This window comes from Marmota flaviventris, chromosome 1 (assembly GCF_047511675.1).
Source record: "Marmota flaviventris isolate mMarFla1 chromosome 1, mMarFla1.hap1, whole genome shotgun sequence".
Taxonomy (NCBI): Eukaryota; Metazoa; Chordata; class Mammalia; order Rodentia; family Sciuridae; genus Marmota; species Marmota flaviventris.
The window spans coordinates 16,740,339-16,759,560 of NC_092498.1; the positions used below are offsets into that span (position 1 = coordinate 16,740,339).

General features: G+C 38.9%; 1 protein-coding gene and 1 pseudogene across 3 annotated transcripts in view; both read right to left on the reverse strand.

The window, feature by feature from the left end:
- Nucleotides 1–3,075: 3,075 nt before the first annotated feature.
- On the reverse strand, nucleotides 3,076–5,091 carry LOC114105597 (large subunit GTPase 1 homolog; annotated as a pseudogene).
- Nucleotides 5,092–17,576: 12,485 nt separating this feature from the next.
- Nucleotides 17,577–19,222, reverse strand: part of Akr1d1 (aldo-keto reductase family 1 member D1) — a 39,713-nt gene continuing 38,067 nt past the window's right edge. For all 3 annotated transcript variants that reach the window (XM_027952193.1, XM_027952191.2, XM_027952192.2), the window contains one exon: nucleotides 17,577–17,619. In XM_027952193.1, coding sequence (XP_027807994.1) covers nucleotides 17,577–17,619 — 43 coding nt within the window. The remainder of the gene's footprint in view (nucleotides 17,620–19,222) is intronic.

Below are 19,222 nucleotides of genomic sequence, written 5' to 3' on the forward strand. Positions count from 1 at the left end.
GAGGATGGAGCATTATGCTTCAGATGGCCCACCTAAAATTGCTGGGAAGAGAAGCTGAAAATCTTTTGAAGTCCAAAGGAAAGAATTCTTTAGTTTTTCATTATTTTTTTCTCTTTTTCCATTTTTCTTTCTCTTTTCTCTATTTAATTGTGATCTTAATGGTATGTGGACATTTATACATACTCATTTATTTTTTTTCTCATTTCTAACATTTTTGAAGCCAGTTATTTTATTTTTTTAACTTCAGATTTGTATGTAACTATAGTTTATTATATTTTAGAAATGATCCAATATGGTTGCACAATGGATACTATAAATCATCTACTTCATATTTCCACATTCTATCACAGCCACAAGAACCTAACATTTTCTTTGTTATGGCTGGGAACTCAAGTATCTTTGCATAGTACACTTTATTTTTTCTCCTTGATGTGACTTTCATTGAAGCCAGTTATTTTTTTATGGATCAGTTTTTTTGAGGAAGCAGATATTTGATTAGTATACTTTAGTTCTGTTTTGTATTTTTTTAATTTTTATTTTTAATTAAAAATTTTTTTATTGTATATATATATTTTTCGCATACTTGTTTCCCTTGATTCTCTTTCTCTCTTTTCTCCTGGTAACAATCTCTATTGTTCTTTCACCCTTCCTTTAATTTTTTACTTCTATCTTTTCTCCTACTCCCTCATAATCATTACATACTATACAACCTCAGTTCCTTCCCTGTTCACCATTTGAAATTGTAAATCCTTTTGCAAATTTGCTGTTTTTATTGTAGGCAATAATTAATCACATCATGTCTGTTTATTGTGACAAGTAACATTATAGATGTCATAGTAGAAACTATTTGGTTTAATACTGTATATTGTTTGCATTCGTTGTTATTATTTGTCTCCCCCTAAAGGGAGAGGTGAGGTACTGGAAATCTTCAGGGATACTATAATTCCACAAGGTAGAAACTCTACTACCTCAGATTCATACTGCTAGATGGGTAGCAGTCATATGTGGGTAGCAGTCATATGTCATATAAATAACATGAAAAAGCAAGGTAACAAATTGCCCCAAACATATGAAGATACTTCAGTAATGGAATATAATGATACTACAGTGGAAGAAATGTCAGAGACAGAATTTAGAATGTACATAGTCAAACTGATCTGTGAAGTAAAGGATGATGTAAGAAGTAAAATCAGAAAAGAAAAAAATACAGGAAGAGATGGATTACTTTAATAATGAGATGGATATTCTGGAAAAAATTCAAGCAGAAATCCTCAGAATGAAGAAATAAATAAACCAAATTAAGAGTTCAATGGAAACATCACCAACAGACTAGATCACTTAGAATACAAAGTTTTAGGCAATGAAGACAAAATATATAACCTTAAAAACAAAGTTGACCAGGAAGAAAAGATGTTACAAAACCATGAATAGAACTTCCAAGAAATATGGAATAACATGAAAAGACCAAATTTAATATTTATCAAGATAGATGAAGGCTCGGAGATACAAACCAAAGGAATGCCCAATCTTTTCAATGGAATAATATCTGAAAAATTTCCAAACCTAAAGAATGAAATGTAAAATAAAATAAAGGGGGCTTTCAACACCCCAAATATACAAAATTAGAACAGACTCACACAAAGGCACATTTTTATGAAAATGCCTCACAAACAGAGTGAGAATAGAATTTTAAAGGCTACCAGAGGAAAACAGTAGGTAACGTTTAGAGGGAAAGCAATCTGGAACTCAGCTGGTTTCTCAACCCAAACCCTCAGAACTAGAAGGTCTTGGAATAATATATACCAAGCACTGGAAAAAAAGAAAAAAGAAAAAAAGAAAGCCAGTTGAATACTATACCCAGAAAAATTAAGCTTAAAAATTGATGATGAAATAAAATCTTCCATGTTAAATAACAGTTAAAAGAATTCACAACTAGAAAGACTGCACTACAAAACATTCTGAATAAAATATTTCATGAAAACTAAAAGTGAAAAAAACAGCAAAGGGAGAAACTACACTAGAAGAATAATCAATCAAAGGAGAAACTAATTCAAAGTAAAAACCAGAAATAAATCAAAATGACAGGGAATAAAAATCATTTCTCAATAATGGCATTGAATGTAAATGGTCTAAACCCATCAATCAAAAGACATAGCCTGGCAGATTGGATTTAAAAAAAAAAAAAGACCTAACAATAGGCTGTCTTCAAGAGACTAACCTCATAGGCAAAAATATCCACAGACTGAAGGTAAAAGGATGGGCAAAAAACATAGCATTCACATGAATCTTGTAAATAAGCAGGGGGTTCTATCCTCATATCAGATAAAGTGGACTTCAAGCCACAGTTAATCCGAAGGAACAAAGAAGGACATTTCATACTGCTTAAGGGAACTATACATGAACAAGACATAACAATTCTAAATATTTATGCCCCAAACAATGGAATATCTATGTACATCAAACAAACCCTTCTCAGTTTTAAGAATCAAATAGACCAAAACACAATAATACTGGGTAACTTTAACATGACTCAGTCACCACTGGATAGATCCTCCAAACAAAAACTGAATAAAGAAGCTATAGAAGTAAACAATACATTGATAACTTAGACTTTACAGACACATATAGAACATTTCATCCATCAGTCACTGAACACATTATCTTTTCAGCAACACACAGATCCTTCTCTGATGTAGACCATGTTATTTAAGCTATCACATATATTTGCATGCAATCTAAGTCACCTTAATATATTGTTAGCATCTGAAGGGTTATTTTAATAGCTCCCTTACTATTGATATTAGTTTTTGCTTTTTTCTTGATTAGAGCATTAATCTCCAGGGTATACAAAGTTATTTTTTTAACTTTCTGAAGTTCATCATCTTACAGGAGTACGTTTCTGGGGTACCAATGATGACTCAAGTCAGAGGCAGTATATCAGGAGCCCTTCAGCCTTGACATCAAGACTGTTGGGTATGGCTACATCCACTAGAGCAAAGTCCATTCCACAGCACTGGAGTCAAACGTTCCACAGGCAACAAAGAGCTTCTACTCTTTTTTGGCAGATGGCCAGGATCACATATCTAGGTGCTTGTGGAGTCTAGAAATTTTCTCATTATTATTTCTGTTGCTGTATTTTATCTAGTGCTTCCAGAGCCTGAACCCCTTTGGTCAAAGTGTTCATATTCTTTGATGAAAAAAGTTTTGTCCACTACATTTTTTATCTGCTTTTGTGTTTTTATTTCTACCTGGCTGCATTTTTATTTTATCAGTATTCATTTCATTCCTTAGGAGTCACTGGTATTGATGCTGAAATGTCACATGATCTCTTCCAGGAGGAGTGCCGCAGTCCGGCTGCAGCAAAATAACCTGGGGGTGACGAACAACTTGTGTACATTGATACAGCAGGAGTGGGAGCCGTTTATTGTAGGACAGTAGGGGTATATACACATTACACACAGCTTATCTTAATTAACATAAACTAGATACAGCAGTCAACCAATAAGGAATCTCCACACTTAATAGCTCGCTGGCGTTACTTCACAAACCATTTCCCCTGGCAAAATGCCAGGGGCCATCTTGACTTGTTTACAGACCCTAACAGAGGAGGATGGCAGTATAGTAGTTTCCCTTTGACATGATCCTTTAGGATATAGTGTGCAGACCAAGGTGGGCCTGGCTGTCTATGTCCTATCATGAATCCTTGCTGTCAACCGTTCTTCTGAGGTTGGAGATCGAGAAGCATCTTCATCTTCTCTAGGCTTTAAGATACTTATGCCATAGGTAGCTTCTAAAACATGTAGTAGAATATTCTGGCATACTAGTGTTACAGGTGTGACACCATCTCTCATCTGGTCAGTTGGGAGAGTTCCATTGCAAATCATCTCTGCCTTCATAGACACAAAGGATGGCAATACCAGGCCTAGTCAGTCACATAAGCATGGGCCAGGCTCCATGTAGAGAGTGTGGAAATGCTTGGTGTGACCAGATGTGACAGACACAGATGCTTTTCTGTTGCCCATGATGGTGTTGATGGTTGAACTTTTTACCAGTGTTAGGGTAGCCCACCAGTCCAGTGGTAAACTGCCCATCTTTCACCTGCTTCCCAGTGTGCAGCTGTGTAAAGACCACCAGTGATGGTGGTGGCTAACATTGTGAATTTGCCTCCTCCATTGGATTTTCCTGTCCTGAGCCTCAGAATCCACAGAGTGGCTTTTCTTCCAGCCCTGACCACAGGCCTCCTCATTAGGGCAGCTATCTTCTTCTGAGCATGTCTGCCAGTCCTCCTCCTCCTGACAATCCTCCTCACTATCATCCTCATCACAAGAGGAATCATCAAGTAAGAGAGAATCCCTGTTGGGCAGATGGTTGGTCTCATTGTGTGGAATTTTATTCTCCTCAAAACTGGAGTTTTCAGAAATCAGATGCTTCCTTCTCCAGTATCTCTGTTCACTTGTTCCTTAGAGTCACCATTCAGTTGAGCAATTTAAGCCAAAGTGGAGCAGAAAATAACCTCATTTGCATCTTCTTTTTCAAAGTATGTGGCCCAGGCACTCGGCTGCTCAGCAAGTCGGCCTTGTTTATCAGGACAGTGTTCTCCTTCTCAGCATCTGTCTCCTTCACATAACATTCCAAATCTTCACATCTAAACAGAGGTGGGTTTTGAGCATCTACCATCAATATCTACCACAATATCACTTCTCTCAATGGCCCTCCAGAGTTGGCGCCAAAAGTCCAAATTTCATTTCAATGGAGTCAATATTAACTTTTGTTCTTCTTCTAGCTGGACAAGCTGATGTCTCCATTTTAGAGAGTTATCCTTCTCTGCCTGTTTAAGTCCTTCTGGGCCAATTTTTTTTGGTCCCAGTTTGAACTCCTTGTTATACACAAGAACTGTCTGTTGTCTTCATGGAGTTTAATTCACTGGCTTTCTCCAAAAGACAGCACTCCAGCTCTAGCCTCAGGGAGAACAAACTTAATATATTAAGTTTCTCCACAGGTCCATGTGACAGTGGCTCCGCTTCACTGAGTCTGATGGCAGATAAGGGCCTGACCCAGAGACCCACTACCCAGTGCTCCCCTCCAACCCATAGCAACCCAGCCGTGGCATGAATCCAAATATTTATATTTATAAAGTGGGAAAATTTACCAGCTCTTGTGCAAGCTAGCTGTGCACTGGTGATGAAGCAGCAGTTGCCATAACGGAACACAGGTGTCAGGGTCTACTAAAAGTATTTACTGGGCTGTGGCTGTGGCTCAGTGGTAAAGCACTTGCTCAGCATGTGTGAGGCACTGGGTTGTATCCTCAGCACCACATAAATAAATAAAATAAAGGTATTGTGTCCATCTACAACTAAAACAATGTAAAAAATATTTATCATTAAAAAAACATAGACATCTATTTATGTATCCTCAAGACCCCTAAGGTGAATTGTTACTGAAATCTAAGTCATTTTATCATATCCTTCTGAATACAGAGTGTAATCTCTATCTTTATGTCTCTCTTCTCAGTGTCTGTGTCCCTTCTAGTAACAATCTTTTATCTTTATTCTCTTGTACAGGGCCAAATCAAAATAAAAGAAATCTGAATGAGGATAGACTCCGTCACTGAGGAGCTCTGCTTTGTGCTGGGAGGTGGCTTTATAACCTGCAGCTGTTTCCTGGTTAGGTGACAAAAACCCTTAGACCTGTCAGCAACTGGGAGAAGATGAGAAAATGCCTCATTACAGTGCTAGATAAGGAAGTGTTATGGTTTCTATCTGTAAGGTCCCCCAAAGCTCAAGTGCTAAAGGAGCTTTGGAGGAAGTGACTGGATCGTGAGAGTTCTGACTTCATCAGTGGATTAACACATTAATAGCAGAATGGACCACTGGGGTGTGGTGGAAACTGTAGGCAGGTAGTAATACCTCAGATTGGAGAACTAGGTCACCAGGAGCATAGCCTTTGGGGCTATATTTTGTCCCTGTCCCATTTGTCTCTGTCTCTGTTTCCCAAATGCCTCTGCTATTGCCATAGTCTTCTGCCACCAATCTTCTTATTGGATTTTCTTTTTTTTTTTTTTCAGAATCTCTATATCTTCCTTGAAGTGATCTATTGCTACCTGTACTTGCTCCCTTATCTCTTTGTTGATGTGATCAATGGTTGCCTGTATTTGCTCTTATCTCTTTGTTGGAGGGATTCATTTTTGCCTGTATGTGTTCTCTGATGTCATTCTTTAATTCAGAGATCATTTCAATTATGTACATTCTGAACTCCTTCTCTGGCATTTCATCAACTCACTGTCAATGGATTCTATTACTGTAGTGTCTTGGTTTGTTTGGGGAACTTTCTTCCCTTGTTTTTTCATGTTGTTTTTGTGTCTTCCTTTCTTGCAGTGTGGATCTGAGGTATTACAGTTTTTACCCCGTAATCTGTAGAGTCCCTGCAGATTACCTGTACCTCACTATGGTGTTGGGATTCTATCCCCCAGCTGGTGTCCCAAGATGGATGCTACTGCACAACTAAAAATGGTGGCGGCAATAGCAGAAGTACCTCAAGATATCAGTGGGGGTGTCCCAAGATGGCTGCAACTTCTTTCAGAGATGGGGCTGAAAGGGTGGGCCTTAAAATGGCTTTGGGCTGCCTGTTTGGAGAAGCAGCTGCCTCCAGGCTCTGTCTGTTGTCCCAAGGTGGAGGCTACTATGTGGGAAGGGCTATGTCGATGGCTTCTGTTTCCCAAGATGGAGGCAGGCTGGGGGAGCAACAGGTTGGTAAATGGGAGCCCCAGTGTGGTCCTCCACTCTGTGCAGGAGCAGTCCTGGACCTGGGCTCTCACACAGGACAGTGGGGGCAGTCCTGGACCCGACCTAGGCCTGGACTCTGCTTTTCTGCCATAGTCTTCTATATCACCTTAGGTGATGCCAGTTGACCTCCAACTAAAACCTCAGATTCCATGAGCCAAAATCAACCTTTCCTCCTCTGAGTTGTTCTTGTTAGGTATTTTGGTCACAGGGATGAAAAGCTGACTGACAAAAGAAATGAGGGAGAAATGTCCCTGAAGAATCTTCTCCAAAGTCTCATGCATGCATGTTCCAGAAGGATTCAAGATATTCTACCAAGACGGGTCAGCTGCAGTTCAAGCTTTCCCATGTTCCTTTGTGAATGTGTGCAAGGTCACCATAAGCCAGCACAGAGCTATTCTTTCCCATTAAATACTGAAGCTCTGTCTTTAAGGACTTCTCCCAGTGGACATTGTGTGAGGCATTTGATAGGGGCCTAATTCCAGGTTGAAATGTAGTCTTTAGTTCAAAGAACCTGGGAATGGAGATAGAAACTGATGGTATTAGTACCTAGTGAAGCTTTGACTAATGACAACCATGCATAAGGACAGATATTTTTAATGTCAAGTACCTTTGAAGAATGCTCCTGGAGTCTGGGTTGTGGTCAGTGTATTCAAAGCCTTGCCAGTTTTTGGTTCTTCTTACTAGACTCCTAGTTGCTGGATTCTTGTACTTAGATGTCCTCTCAGAGACCACTTGCCCATAAGGCAGGTAGAGTTGGCAAGAGAGAGATCTGGTTTCATGGTACGTGTGGCAGTAGTTCATGTCATTGGTTTCTAAACCAGAGAGATGTTGGGAGGATATTATTTACACAAGACACACTCAGTGCCTGGTTCTCATGTAGCCCCAAGGACACATTACACACTGACATAACTCCCTACTTCTCCCGCCACATCATCTCCCTCCTCACTTCCATAGCTGTATCCCAGAAGTCAGTGTCAAAATCAGCTTCTCTCTTGTTTTTTCTTTCTTCTGCCATTGTGTGGTTTTGGAATGTATCCTGCTCCAGGCTGTGTTCCCCTCCAGGCCAGGCACTGTGCTAGTCCACTTCTCCAGGCCTAGTGTCCCAATGGATTAGAAAGGAGTGAACCGCAGCCTGAAGAACACGCTGGCTACTGACCCGCAGAGCTGTATGTACAGGAAGCTGTGTGTGCTGGCAGAATACATGACTTGTCTAATGATTTTAAACAGTTTTTTTGTTTTGTTTTGTTTTGGCACTGGGAATTGAACCCAGGGGCCCTTTACAACTGAGCTACATATTTGGTTCTTTTTTATTTTTATTTTTTTAAATTTTGAGATAGGCTTTCACTAAATTGCTGAGGCTGGCCTCAAACTTGCAATCCTCCTGCCTCAGCCTCCTGAGTTGCTGGGATTACAGGCTTGAACCATCACCACCAGCTAAATGCAGATTTTTAACATATTATCGGATGGTTCTCTAAAAGCTTTTATTTTTTAAATTTTTAATTGACTGTAAGGCTGGAGTATGTCTAAAATTGCACTAATCTTTGCAGAAACTGTTTACTGTAAGTATTTTGAACTATAGTTTTCTCAACTTTTATTTATTTGCCAGTCTCATCCCTTCTTTCTATCTACCCTTTCTTTATTCTACAGGTGGCATGAATTTGGTGTTTTTAGTTGTCTCTTTGCACAGTGATTTCAAGAAATTTGAGGAAAGAAGGAAAGCAGAAGACTAGCTTAATCTGCCCCTCTGATTACCTCCATCTTTTGTATCAGTAGTTATTTAACCAGAGAAATTTTCTCTCAATACTGAGGAAATAATTTATAATTTACAATTTCTGGTTTTTCTTACCTTATTTTCATTGGGACTCATGTTTCTATGTTATCTAAACTCAAATACTAAAAGAATAAAATCCATTATGAGTTTAACAATACAAGAAAAGATAAAATGCATGAAAAAACAAATTGTAAGAGATGGACTGTTTACTTGAAGTGCTATAGAAACGAGTCTAAAGGGATTAGCTGGCAGTTATATGCAATGAACTGAAATTATGGCATCAGGAATCTGCACATTGTGACATTTATCAAGAAAGGATTTTGTATCATCAAGGCTTCTCCATCTCTGCATTATTCACATTGGGCTGGACAAACCTTTGCTGTAATTCCTGAGCATTACAGGATGTTTAGCGGTTTCCCCACCTCTACCTACCAGGTGCTGGTGTCACCTCTGTGTTCCCCACCCAAGTTGGGACAACCAAAAATATCTGTAGACATTTTCAAATGTCCCCTGGGGGAGGTGGGACAAAATTAGCCCTAGTTAATAACCATTGTGATAAGGAATGAAGCCACTCACTCAGAACAGCTTTTCCAATATTAAATGCTAAGGATTTACAACACAGGAATGTATGTCCATTATGCCCAACCCAATATTTTGAAGTAGAATATATCTTGTCACAATCTCATGAATTATTAAAAATATTGATCAATGATATTATCTGAGCTCAGCATGATTAAAAGTAGAATATCAAAGCTAGAAGATAAAGCTCTAACATTAGAAAGTAAAATACAACAAGAACTCTTGTAAACAACTATTCATCAAAGAAGAAAGCAAAGTCAAATTGCAGAATGTCTTGAAAATAAAATTGAAAGCATTACATTTATGAAATCATATGTAAAACAGTTCTCAGAAGAAAATCCATTGCATTCAATGTTTATATTACTAAACAAGAAAAAGAAAAACTGGTGGGGGCGGGGGTGTAGCTTGATGGCAGACTACTTGCCTTGCATATATGAGGCCCTGGGTTTGATCCCCAGCACTAACATAGGGAAAAGAAAACAAATCAAAAAATGAAAAAAATTAACGAAATAGCTATTTAACTGAAAAAGTTAGAAGCCTATTCATAAGCTAGAAAAAGATGTAAGATATGAGCTATTAATGAATGCAAAAACCAGAATGAAACTACAGCTCTATGGTATCATGCCTGACTAACATGTATAAGGCATGGATCTGATCCCCAGCTTAAAAAAAAAAAAAGTCCAGAAAACCAGAACTAATAAATGCATTTCTTTTCCTTTGGAAAGTTTGCTCTAAGTGAAATCCAGAAAGAGAGAAAGAAAAGACAGAACCAGTTGAGTAACTATTAACTAATTAATAGGAAAAGGAATAAAAGCATAATGCATAAAATAAGAATGGAAAGAAGAAATTACCATAGGTATGGGAAAATGAAAGGAGTCATGAGAGTATAAGCATGTAAGTGTTGAGAACTCAAAGATATTTATTTTGTTCACTGATGTAGCCCAAGTGCTTAGGATAGAACTTAGCACAGAAGAGGCATACAAAAATATTTGATGGATAAACAAATAAATATAAACACTTTGCTAAACCATATCAGTACACTGTGAGAAAAAAGGTAAACTTGTAAAATTGAACTTAGGTGGAATAGAAAATATATGGGCTTCCTGTTGACAAGAGATAAAACTTTCAGGTAACACATAAGTTTAATCATACTTAATTTACATAATTAACAAATTTGTAATTATGATAATTATCTAATACATAATTATAATTATACACGAAAGAAACTTCACTCTAATAGTGAGATGAACATACTTCTGATTATAAAATTAATTAAAGATTATGCATGCTGGGTGCTGTGGCATGACTGCAATCCCAGCAGCTTGGGAAGCTGAGGCGGGAGAATCATGAGTTTAAAGCCAGCCTCAGCAACTTAGTGAGGCCCTAAGCAACTCAGCGAGACCCTGTCTCTAAATAAAATATTCTTTTAAAGGCATGGGGATGTGGCTCAGTGTTAAGCAGCCCTAGGTTCAATCCCTGATACCAAAGGGGGGGGAAAAAGTACACTAGAGGATGGTCTCGTGTATAACTATCAATACAAAAAGGCTTAATAGTACATTATCAAATAGCAGCACAATAAAGAAAAAAAATACTTCGATCAAATCCACCTAGAGACTATCAGATCTAACACCCTACTCTCTCTTTGGTCTTTGTGTAAGTCACCAGAAAAGTTCCCAGCCACTTTGTGTTCTATGCGGAAACATTGGCTATTATAATTACTTATTGAATTTTTCTAGGCTACAAGGATAAAAGTTGTTGGTGATCTTGAAAACCAAGCAGGAATCTTTTCCCCCTGGAATTAGGAAGAAAATAGTCAGATCTTTCCTGTTAGCATGTATGTCAGGGCCAATGGGATGGAATCTTAACTTCAGAAAAACACGATTAAAAACCCTGCATTCAGAGAGTAACTCCAGCAAGATGTTGGAGTAGGAGATATCTGCATTCATCCTCCTCCATTTCTTCTTGAAAAATTAAACAATTATCCAAAACCAAAAATAGTCTTGGGAGGGCTCAAGGATCCAATTAAGAACTTGGAGCAAAACAGTGGAATAACAACAACAAAAAAAAAAACAGAGTAATTGCACAGAAGGGATTGCTGGGGAGGGTGGCATACTTGAGATCTCTCAAGATGACTATCAACAAAGAAGGAGGTGCTGTTGAAATCAGCCATGTGGTCCATAGGAAATGCACTGTAGAGACGCTGGCTAGCAGATTGTGCCACTGAGGTGACAAGAATCCCTCATTACTTCAAACCCTGTGGCAAGGGAAATGCTGCTTATCTCTCTTTCCCCCAAGAGAAGGCACTGCTGTACCACTTTGGGACTGAGCCCACCCCTCCGCTGCAGACTCTGGTTCCGTGACTGTACTGCATGCTCTCGTGCCTCAGACACCAAAACCAGAGTCCTGAAGAGGATGTCTCCACTCTGGGACACAGAATTGAGATCGCTCAGCATGTACATGTATTGAGGCCTCAGCTTCATGGTCACTTGGTGAGTACCCATGCCTTGGATATTAGAACCACCTTCACAACAAGATAGACTGCTCACTGAAGCCCAGCTTATTCCAGACCTGGGCTCCTTGGCTGCTCTGCCAGCACAGTCCATGGAGCAGTGGTATTCCAGCACACACCTGTGCTCCAAACCCAGGCTTGGCAGCCACTGTGAGTTCATATGCCTTGCACAACATTACCAATGCAGCAGTAGAGGTGCCTGCTTGTCCTCCACTCACCAGTGCCACTGCTGCCCCAAGTCCCACAGCCAGGGTCATTCCACTCACACTGATGTTCCAGATCCCTGCATTATGGCTATTCCATGGGCCCTGTGCATCAGACACTGTGACACTGCTAGTGGAAGTGCATCCAGGAGACCTAGCACTTACAGGGATCCCATTGAACATGACTTCTTCCACAGAAGAATCAGAGATCAGGAGACTCTCAGCGGCTATCACCACCAAAGACACAGACAGCTCTCAGCACTGCGGAGGACACCAGCAGATATGGCCACTGAGGACCCCGGTAATCTAATCCTCACCAATTCTTGACCTCAGCAAAAAGAGATGCATGAAGACTACGCCACTTTTCACTCCTGAAACTGCAGTAGCTGGAACCTTTGTACCCCACCCAGCCACAAGTGAAAGACTTCTCACAAAATCCAAACTGTAATATCGGGAAGAGGTGATTGCTCCATCAAATGAGGCAACTAGAAATATGAAAAACGAAAGAAATGCATCATCACCAAAACAACACAATAATTATTCGGTAACTGACCCCAAAGAAATGGAAATATACAAATTGCTCAACAATTAGTTCAAAATAATTGTTTTAAGGAAATTCAACAAGCTCCAAGAGAACACAACTAGGCAGCTTAATAAATCAGGAAAACAGCTGAGAGTTCAACAGAACTAACACAAACGATATCCGAACAAATTGTGCAAATGAAGAATACAATGGATAAAATGAAAATGGATTAGAGGGTTAAAAGCAGCCTTCATCAAACAGAAAAAAGACTCCATGAACTCAAAGACAGAAAAAAAAAATACAGTCAAGGGAACAAAAAGAAAGAATGAGAACGAATGGATAAAACCTGCAGGGTTTATCCCGGGACATCATCAAGACAGTTAACTTTCACATGATAGGATTTATGGAAGCAGAAGGGAGAGTTAAAGAGACAGAAAAAAAACTTAAAGTATCTGAAAACTTAACAAATCTGGGGAAAGATGTCACTGTTAAGGTACAAGAAACTCATCAACCTGCAATTATAATTATGTTCAGCCCAAAGACTCACCAGGACATTTTACAGCCTCTATCAAATATCAAAGATTTTTTTTTTCCCTGTGGTGCTAGGGATCAAACCAAGGGCCTTATCCATGGTAGGCAAGTGCTCTACCACTGACTTGTTCCCAGTCCTCAAACAAAGAACATTGAAAGGAGCAAGAAGATAAGGATTCCTTGCACACAAGTGAATCCCATAAGTCTATCAGTGTATTTCTCAGAACAACTTTGCATGTGGGTGGGGAGGCAGTGACAGAGAGGGAGACAGAGAGAGGGGGCAATATTATCTTGCAGGGTTGTTTTTGAATCGAACCCAGTGCCTCACACATGCTAGGCAAGTGCACTACCACTGAGCCACAACCTCAGCCCCCCAATATATTTTTGGTTGAAAGGATTTTTTTTTCTTTTCAGCACACTGAAAATATCATTCCAGGGCTGGGGATAAAGCTCAGTAGTTGTGTTTACCTAGTATGTGCAAAGCTGTGGGTTCCATCCCCCGTACCACCAAAACAAAAAAGAAGAAAACAAAAACAAAAAACAACCTTATTTTTCCAGAAGAATTTCATGATTGATTTTTCTATTTCTATGAGGAATGCCATTGGAATTTTGATTGGAATTGCACTGAACCTGTATAGTGCTTTTGGTAGTATAGTCATTTTAATAATATTAATTCTGCCTATCCATGAGCAAGGTAGATCTTTCCATCTTCTAAGGTCTTCTTTTATTTATCTCTTTAGGGTTCTATAGTTTTCATTGTACAGATCTTTCACCTCTTTTGTTAGGTTGATTCTCAAGTATTTTATTTTATTTTATTTTAAAAACAAATCCCTATCTCTTACCATGCACAAAAGTTAACTCAAAATGGATCAAGGGTCTAGGGATTAAACCAGAGACTCTGCATCTAATAGAAGAAAAAATAGGCCCTAAACTCCATCACTTGGGGCTAGGCTCCAACTTCCTTAATAAGATGCCTATAGCACAAGAATTTAAACCAAGAATCAACAAATGGGATGGATTAAAACTAAAAAGTTTTTTTCTCAGCAAAAGAAATAATATGTGAAGTGAATAGGGAGCCTACATCCCAGGAACAAATTTTTACCCCTCAAACATCAGATAGAGCTCTAATCTCTAGGGTATATAAAGAGCTGAACAAGATAAGCACCCAAAAAAAAAAAAAAAAAAAACAATCCAATCAATAAATGGGCCAAGGACCTGAACAGACACTTCTCAGAAGAGGATATACAATTATATACAGTTCACCTCTCAGGCTGCTGTCACCACCTTCAATTTCAATGATTGATTAGAAGGACTCAGAGAATTCAGGAAAGCTCTTAACTGATGGTTATGATTTGTTGTTGTGAAAGACACAGATTAAAATTAACCAAGGTAAAAGGAGCCTAGGGATGAGTCCAGAAGGGAGATCATGCACAAACTTCTAGTTTGTTTTCTTCCAATAGAGTTGTAAAGGTAGTTTTTAGTTCTCCCAGCAATGATGAATGACACCTTCTGAGTAGTACTGCCAACCAGGGAAACTCATCTGAGCTTTGAGGTCCAGTGTTTTTAGTAGGCATGGAGTATTTGTATGGCTGACCTTAGTCATTCAGTTTCCAGTTCCTGTAAAAGTTAGACTAATACCATTGTGGCTGGAGGTCCCCCCACACCACCACCACCATAAGTCATATCAGTAGCATAAAATGTCATATGTGGCCCAAGATTCCAATAACAAAATTACATTCTTCTCAGGAATGATATTCCAAGGGCTTAGGGGTCATCTTCCAAGAGTGATCAAGGGCTAGGCCTTTCTTTGGATTGTGCAGGGTTTGAACATTCTGGATCTGATGATTTAATCATTAACTAGGGTATTTTAAAATTTGGTAAGGGTAGTTGGTAGTGGTGAAAATCATTCTTGGCAATAATAGTGCCATAAGAATTATAAGAGGGGTGTAAATTATTACATTGGGTAGGAAAATAAACTCAATGGTACATAGTTTTAGTTCCCTTTATAATACTACCCAGTTTGGGAACTAAACAAACCATCTCATTCCAGCAAACTGTCTTTCAGTTGCTGTGAATGTTTCACTGTCCTCCATTCTCTTGGTAGTCTTCACACGGTCTCACTAATTCTATCTTTAGTGAGGCGACTAAGTTGTGATATGCATTCACTTTGTATTTATGTGATAATGCTATTTTTAATTTTTTGAAAATTATACTTTGACAATTGCAATCATTTATGCACTCTGATTGATAGTCAACCTCACTGACTTTTTGGTGCTGAGGGAGATCTCCTTTGTGGGAATCTGAAGTGAGGGGAAAGGAAGCTAAAACTTAGTACTCCATTGCTCAGAAAGTCCCTTTTGTAGGCATTTTTATTTTGTCTGCTAAGAACCCTCTCTTTCAGTAGCCTAATAGCTGGGCATCACCCACTTAGCCTGTTTCTCATGAATGTGGACAGAGAATTGGGTGGAAGAAGTTAAATTTAGAACTTGGGGATTTGGTATCTAGAGGCAGAAATATTAAGGTTACAATTTAGATACAAGGAAGGCTCACATTCAATAACCAGGGCCCCACAAGATATCCAGACTTAGTTACTGGTGTGTGATCATCAGAAATTGGTATCAACAGTGGAAACCTGAAATTTTAAGAGAGTTTCACAGAGGGACAAAGTCTTAGGTATATAAGTGTTTCCAACTTTTGTCAGTCTTCATGACTGTAGCCACAAAACATGCACACCTTTATTAGGGGGATGACGGCCAGTGTCTCATTAAGGAGTCTTTCTTCCTGCCCAGGATAATACAAGCCACCCTAAGACTTACAATCTCAAATAATTAGTAAATAACAAAGCACAAATACTCAGAAATATATTTACAGAAAGCAAAGCCCTATCTCTTTGGGGTGGCAGAAGTTGAGGAGAAGATCATTCTGGTTATTGATATCTGGCCTCTGCAAAATATTGACTGATTAAGGCCATGCTCGCTGTGGATGTCTGGGGGAGAATGGAAATGCTTACTAAAGGCTGATGTATTAGTTTGTAAGGCAGCTATCACAGAGTTGCACCAGCCAGTGTCTTAGACAACAGAAACCTATTGTTTCACAGTTCTGAAGCTAGAACTCAAGACCAAGGGACCAGCAGGTTGGTTCCTACAGAGGGAGAATCTGTCCTGTGCCTCTTGCCAACTTCTCGTGGCTTCTGACAATGTTTGTTGTTCCTTGACTTGAAGAAATGCCACCACCACCTCTGCCTTCATGCTCACTATTCTTTCCCTTCTCCTTCCTGAGAAATAGAACAGAGATTCATTTGGTGGGACAAATCATCACACTTTATTTCTTGTGAACAAAACATTTTCTAGAGAAAGCACTATAAATGTTAACATTGGAATCATTGGAAACAATGTGAATAGATCAATTTTGATAAAGGGATAATTTCTCAGAAATATGTCTCTTCAGATCATTGAACTTTATTTATAATCAACTGATCTTGGAACAACAAGTTTTGAAAAGCTCTCTAAAACCCCCCTGAAAGTGACCTGATATGAATGAATAAAATGTATTTCTCTAGTTGAATTGAAAATAGGTGTATCTTTATAGCTGAGTTCTAATAATCATATTCACTTGTTAAAAATTTACACACAGTAAAATTATTAGTGTTCTTTTGAACTTGCTACTGTTTTAAAATTCATATTATCCCACTCTTCAGGTCTTAAGAATAATAATTTTATAAGGTCTCATCTACCAATGTTTTTGAAAGCCTCCTTTAAAAATTCCTTCTTTTAAAATATCTTTCTTTTGACTATTTTCTGGTACAGGGTTCATTGGTGTATGTTGGTTGCTTCAAGCCACTTCACACAATGGAAGGTGCATGATGAACTAGGGCAAGAGTAATGATAAGACACAGCTGGATTACCAGGGTGCTGGGGTCCCATAAAGATGCATCAGTGAACCAGTAACTATCCATCCTTCAAACTAGCTAAAAGCTAAACAGGCACACACTGCACAGAAATGAACAGTAACATGAAAGACTTTGCTTACAACTGTTTAATAAGCTCAATTTTAAGACTTTTCTACATTTCTTCCTTATCTACTCAAGATGCAAGAAATCACTTGTTTGTTAATAATATATGAGGAAAGGACTGGGAATGTATCTCAGGGACAGAGCACTTGTCTAGCACAGAGGCCCTGAGTTCAATCCCCAGCACCACAAAAACAAACAAAATAACAATAAAAATAATGCTTGTGTGGTCTTCTCTAAGCTGTACCTGTATTGCGATCAGTGCCAAACCATCAGGCCACTGCCAGCACCTTGGCCCATGCCAGCTCCCCACCCTCTTTGCCGTCCTGTTAAAGGTCTAAGAACTCAAGACTACTTTTGATAATGCCCATATCCATGTGTTATTTGTCTTTATATGTTGCCTTTCAAATATTTTCTAAATTCTAATGTTTTTCTGTCTGGAACCTAGAAGACACTGATATAAAAAATATACTACTAGATAATTACTGAGTTATTTCAGATTTAAACATTTTTTCTTCATAGCTAAGTAAAGGTCACAAAAGATAAGTGTGGAACATTTTCATCATTACGCCATCGGAGGACACTGAAACCCCTTTTATTTCCATATCCAGGAAACTCCAGCCAAGGCGCCGACACCCGAGAGGGAAATCCGGGAAGTCCTCCCTGAAGTCAGTATTCGTCATGAAAGGGGTACTCAGGGTGATCACACCACCTGCCAAAACAGTTTTACCAAAGGAAAAGGGTTCACTCAGCTGCGAGAATCCCATGACCTCCCCCACCTCCTGCACTGGCCTGTTTCTCTCCCTCCTCTTTCCCCAGTTCCCCTCTGGCCAGCACCTTTACCTGGGGCTCTAGACAGCACCCTGGATGTGAGAGTAGGTGGCAGGGGAGAGGGACACCACATTGGCCACATTGGCCTTCTGCTATGAACCAAAGCACAGTGCTGAGTTGGCATGTGAAGTATTATTATTACCTGCCCATGTGCCAGGGTTTAGATGTGCTGTCCCCCAAAAGCTCGCGTGTGAGACAATGCAAGAAAGTTCAGAGGAGAAATGATTGGGTTGTGAGAGTCTTTACCCTGTCAGTGAATTAATCCCCTGATAGGGATTAACTGAGTGGTATCTGAAATGGTAGGGTGTGGCTGGAGGAGGTGGGAACTGGGGCGTGGCTTTGGGGGATATATTTGCATCTGGATAGTAGAGTCTCTCTGCTTCTTGATCACCAGGTGAGCTGCTTCCCTCTGCCATACTCTTCCTCCATGATGGAGCTGGCTGTATATGGACTGAGACCTCTGAAACTATGAGCCCTTAAATAAACTTTTCTTCCTCTACAATTGTTCTGGTTGTGTCTAAGTCACAGCAGCAAGAAAGCTTATAAAAACACCACTTTTGCATGTGAAGTATTGTTTTGTGCTGATGCTCTTATCTCTTATCTCTTAAATAACAACAGTGAAAGAGTCTATAAAAATGTGGAGTATGTATGTGTCCTTGTCATTGAACAGCCAAGATCCAGTTCTCTGCAAGTACCACGAACACTAAAAGGTATTTTCTAAAAAGGCTCTCAAATGTCAATGATCAACTGAATGAAAACCAGAAAAGATGCATGGCCCAGCACTCTTAAATAATACCTTTTTTGATTAATGAAGGCTAATCTTTGTTTTAGCTTATTTATTTCTCCAGTTGGATGAGTTATTTTCCCCCCAATATTGTTAGAACTAATATTCAATATATCAAATGTTAAATAAGGTCACTACCTGCCTGTTAAAAAAAAATCAGTAGATTGGTGGGTTAACTACATGTTACCATTTCTTCTTAATGATATTTATTCAGTAGAAATCATTTATCTTCTAGAGTCACTGAGTATCCTATAATTGGTAGTTTTATGTTTGTTTCTTTTTTGGTTGAGGCTGGGTGGAACTTTGGATGTCCACCAATTCCCCTCCTTGAAAACTCACATTAGGAAATTATTCTGTGACAATAATTCATAAACTCAATATTAACCCAGTCAGAGCACTTTCTGTCTCATTAAAAGCAGTGAGATCATTAAGTGTCCAAACTATGAGGATCAACTTAATGAGCGTTTTTGAAAAGTCTACTGTAAGAGAAGATTGCAAAAGATGACGGCAATTAAAATGACTTGAAGAACTGGAAAGATTAATGGAGAGTGATTAAGAAGAAAAGTGTGTGGGGGGAATACAAATATACACATTTGCATATGTATGTGTATAAATTATATTATTTTTATTTTAAAAGACCTGCAATGTTTAGAAAATAAAGGGCTACTGTAGCTAATTGGTTGAACTTGGCAATACCTTG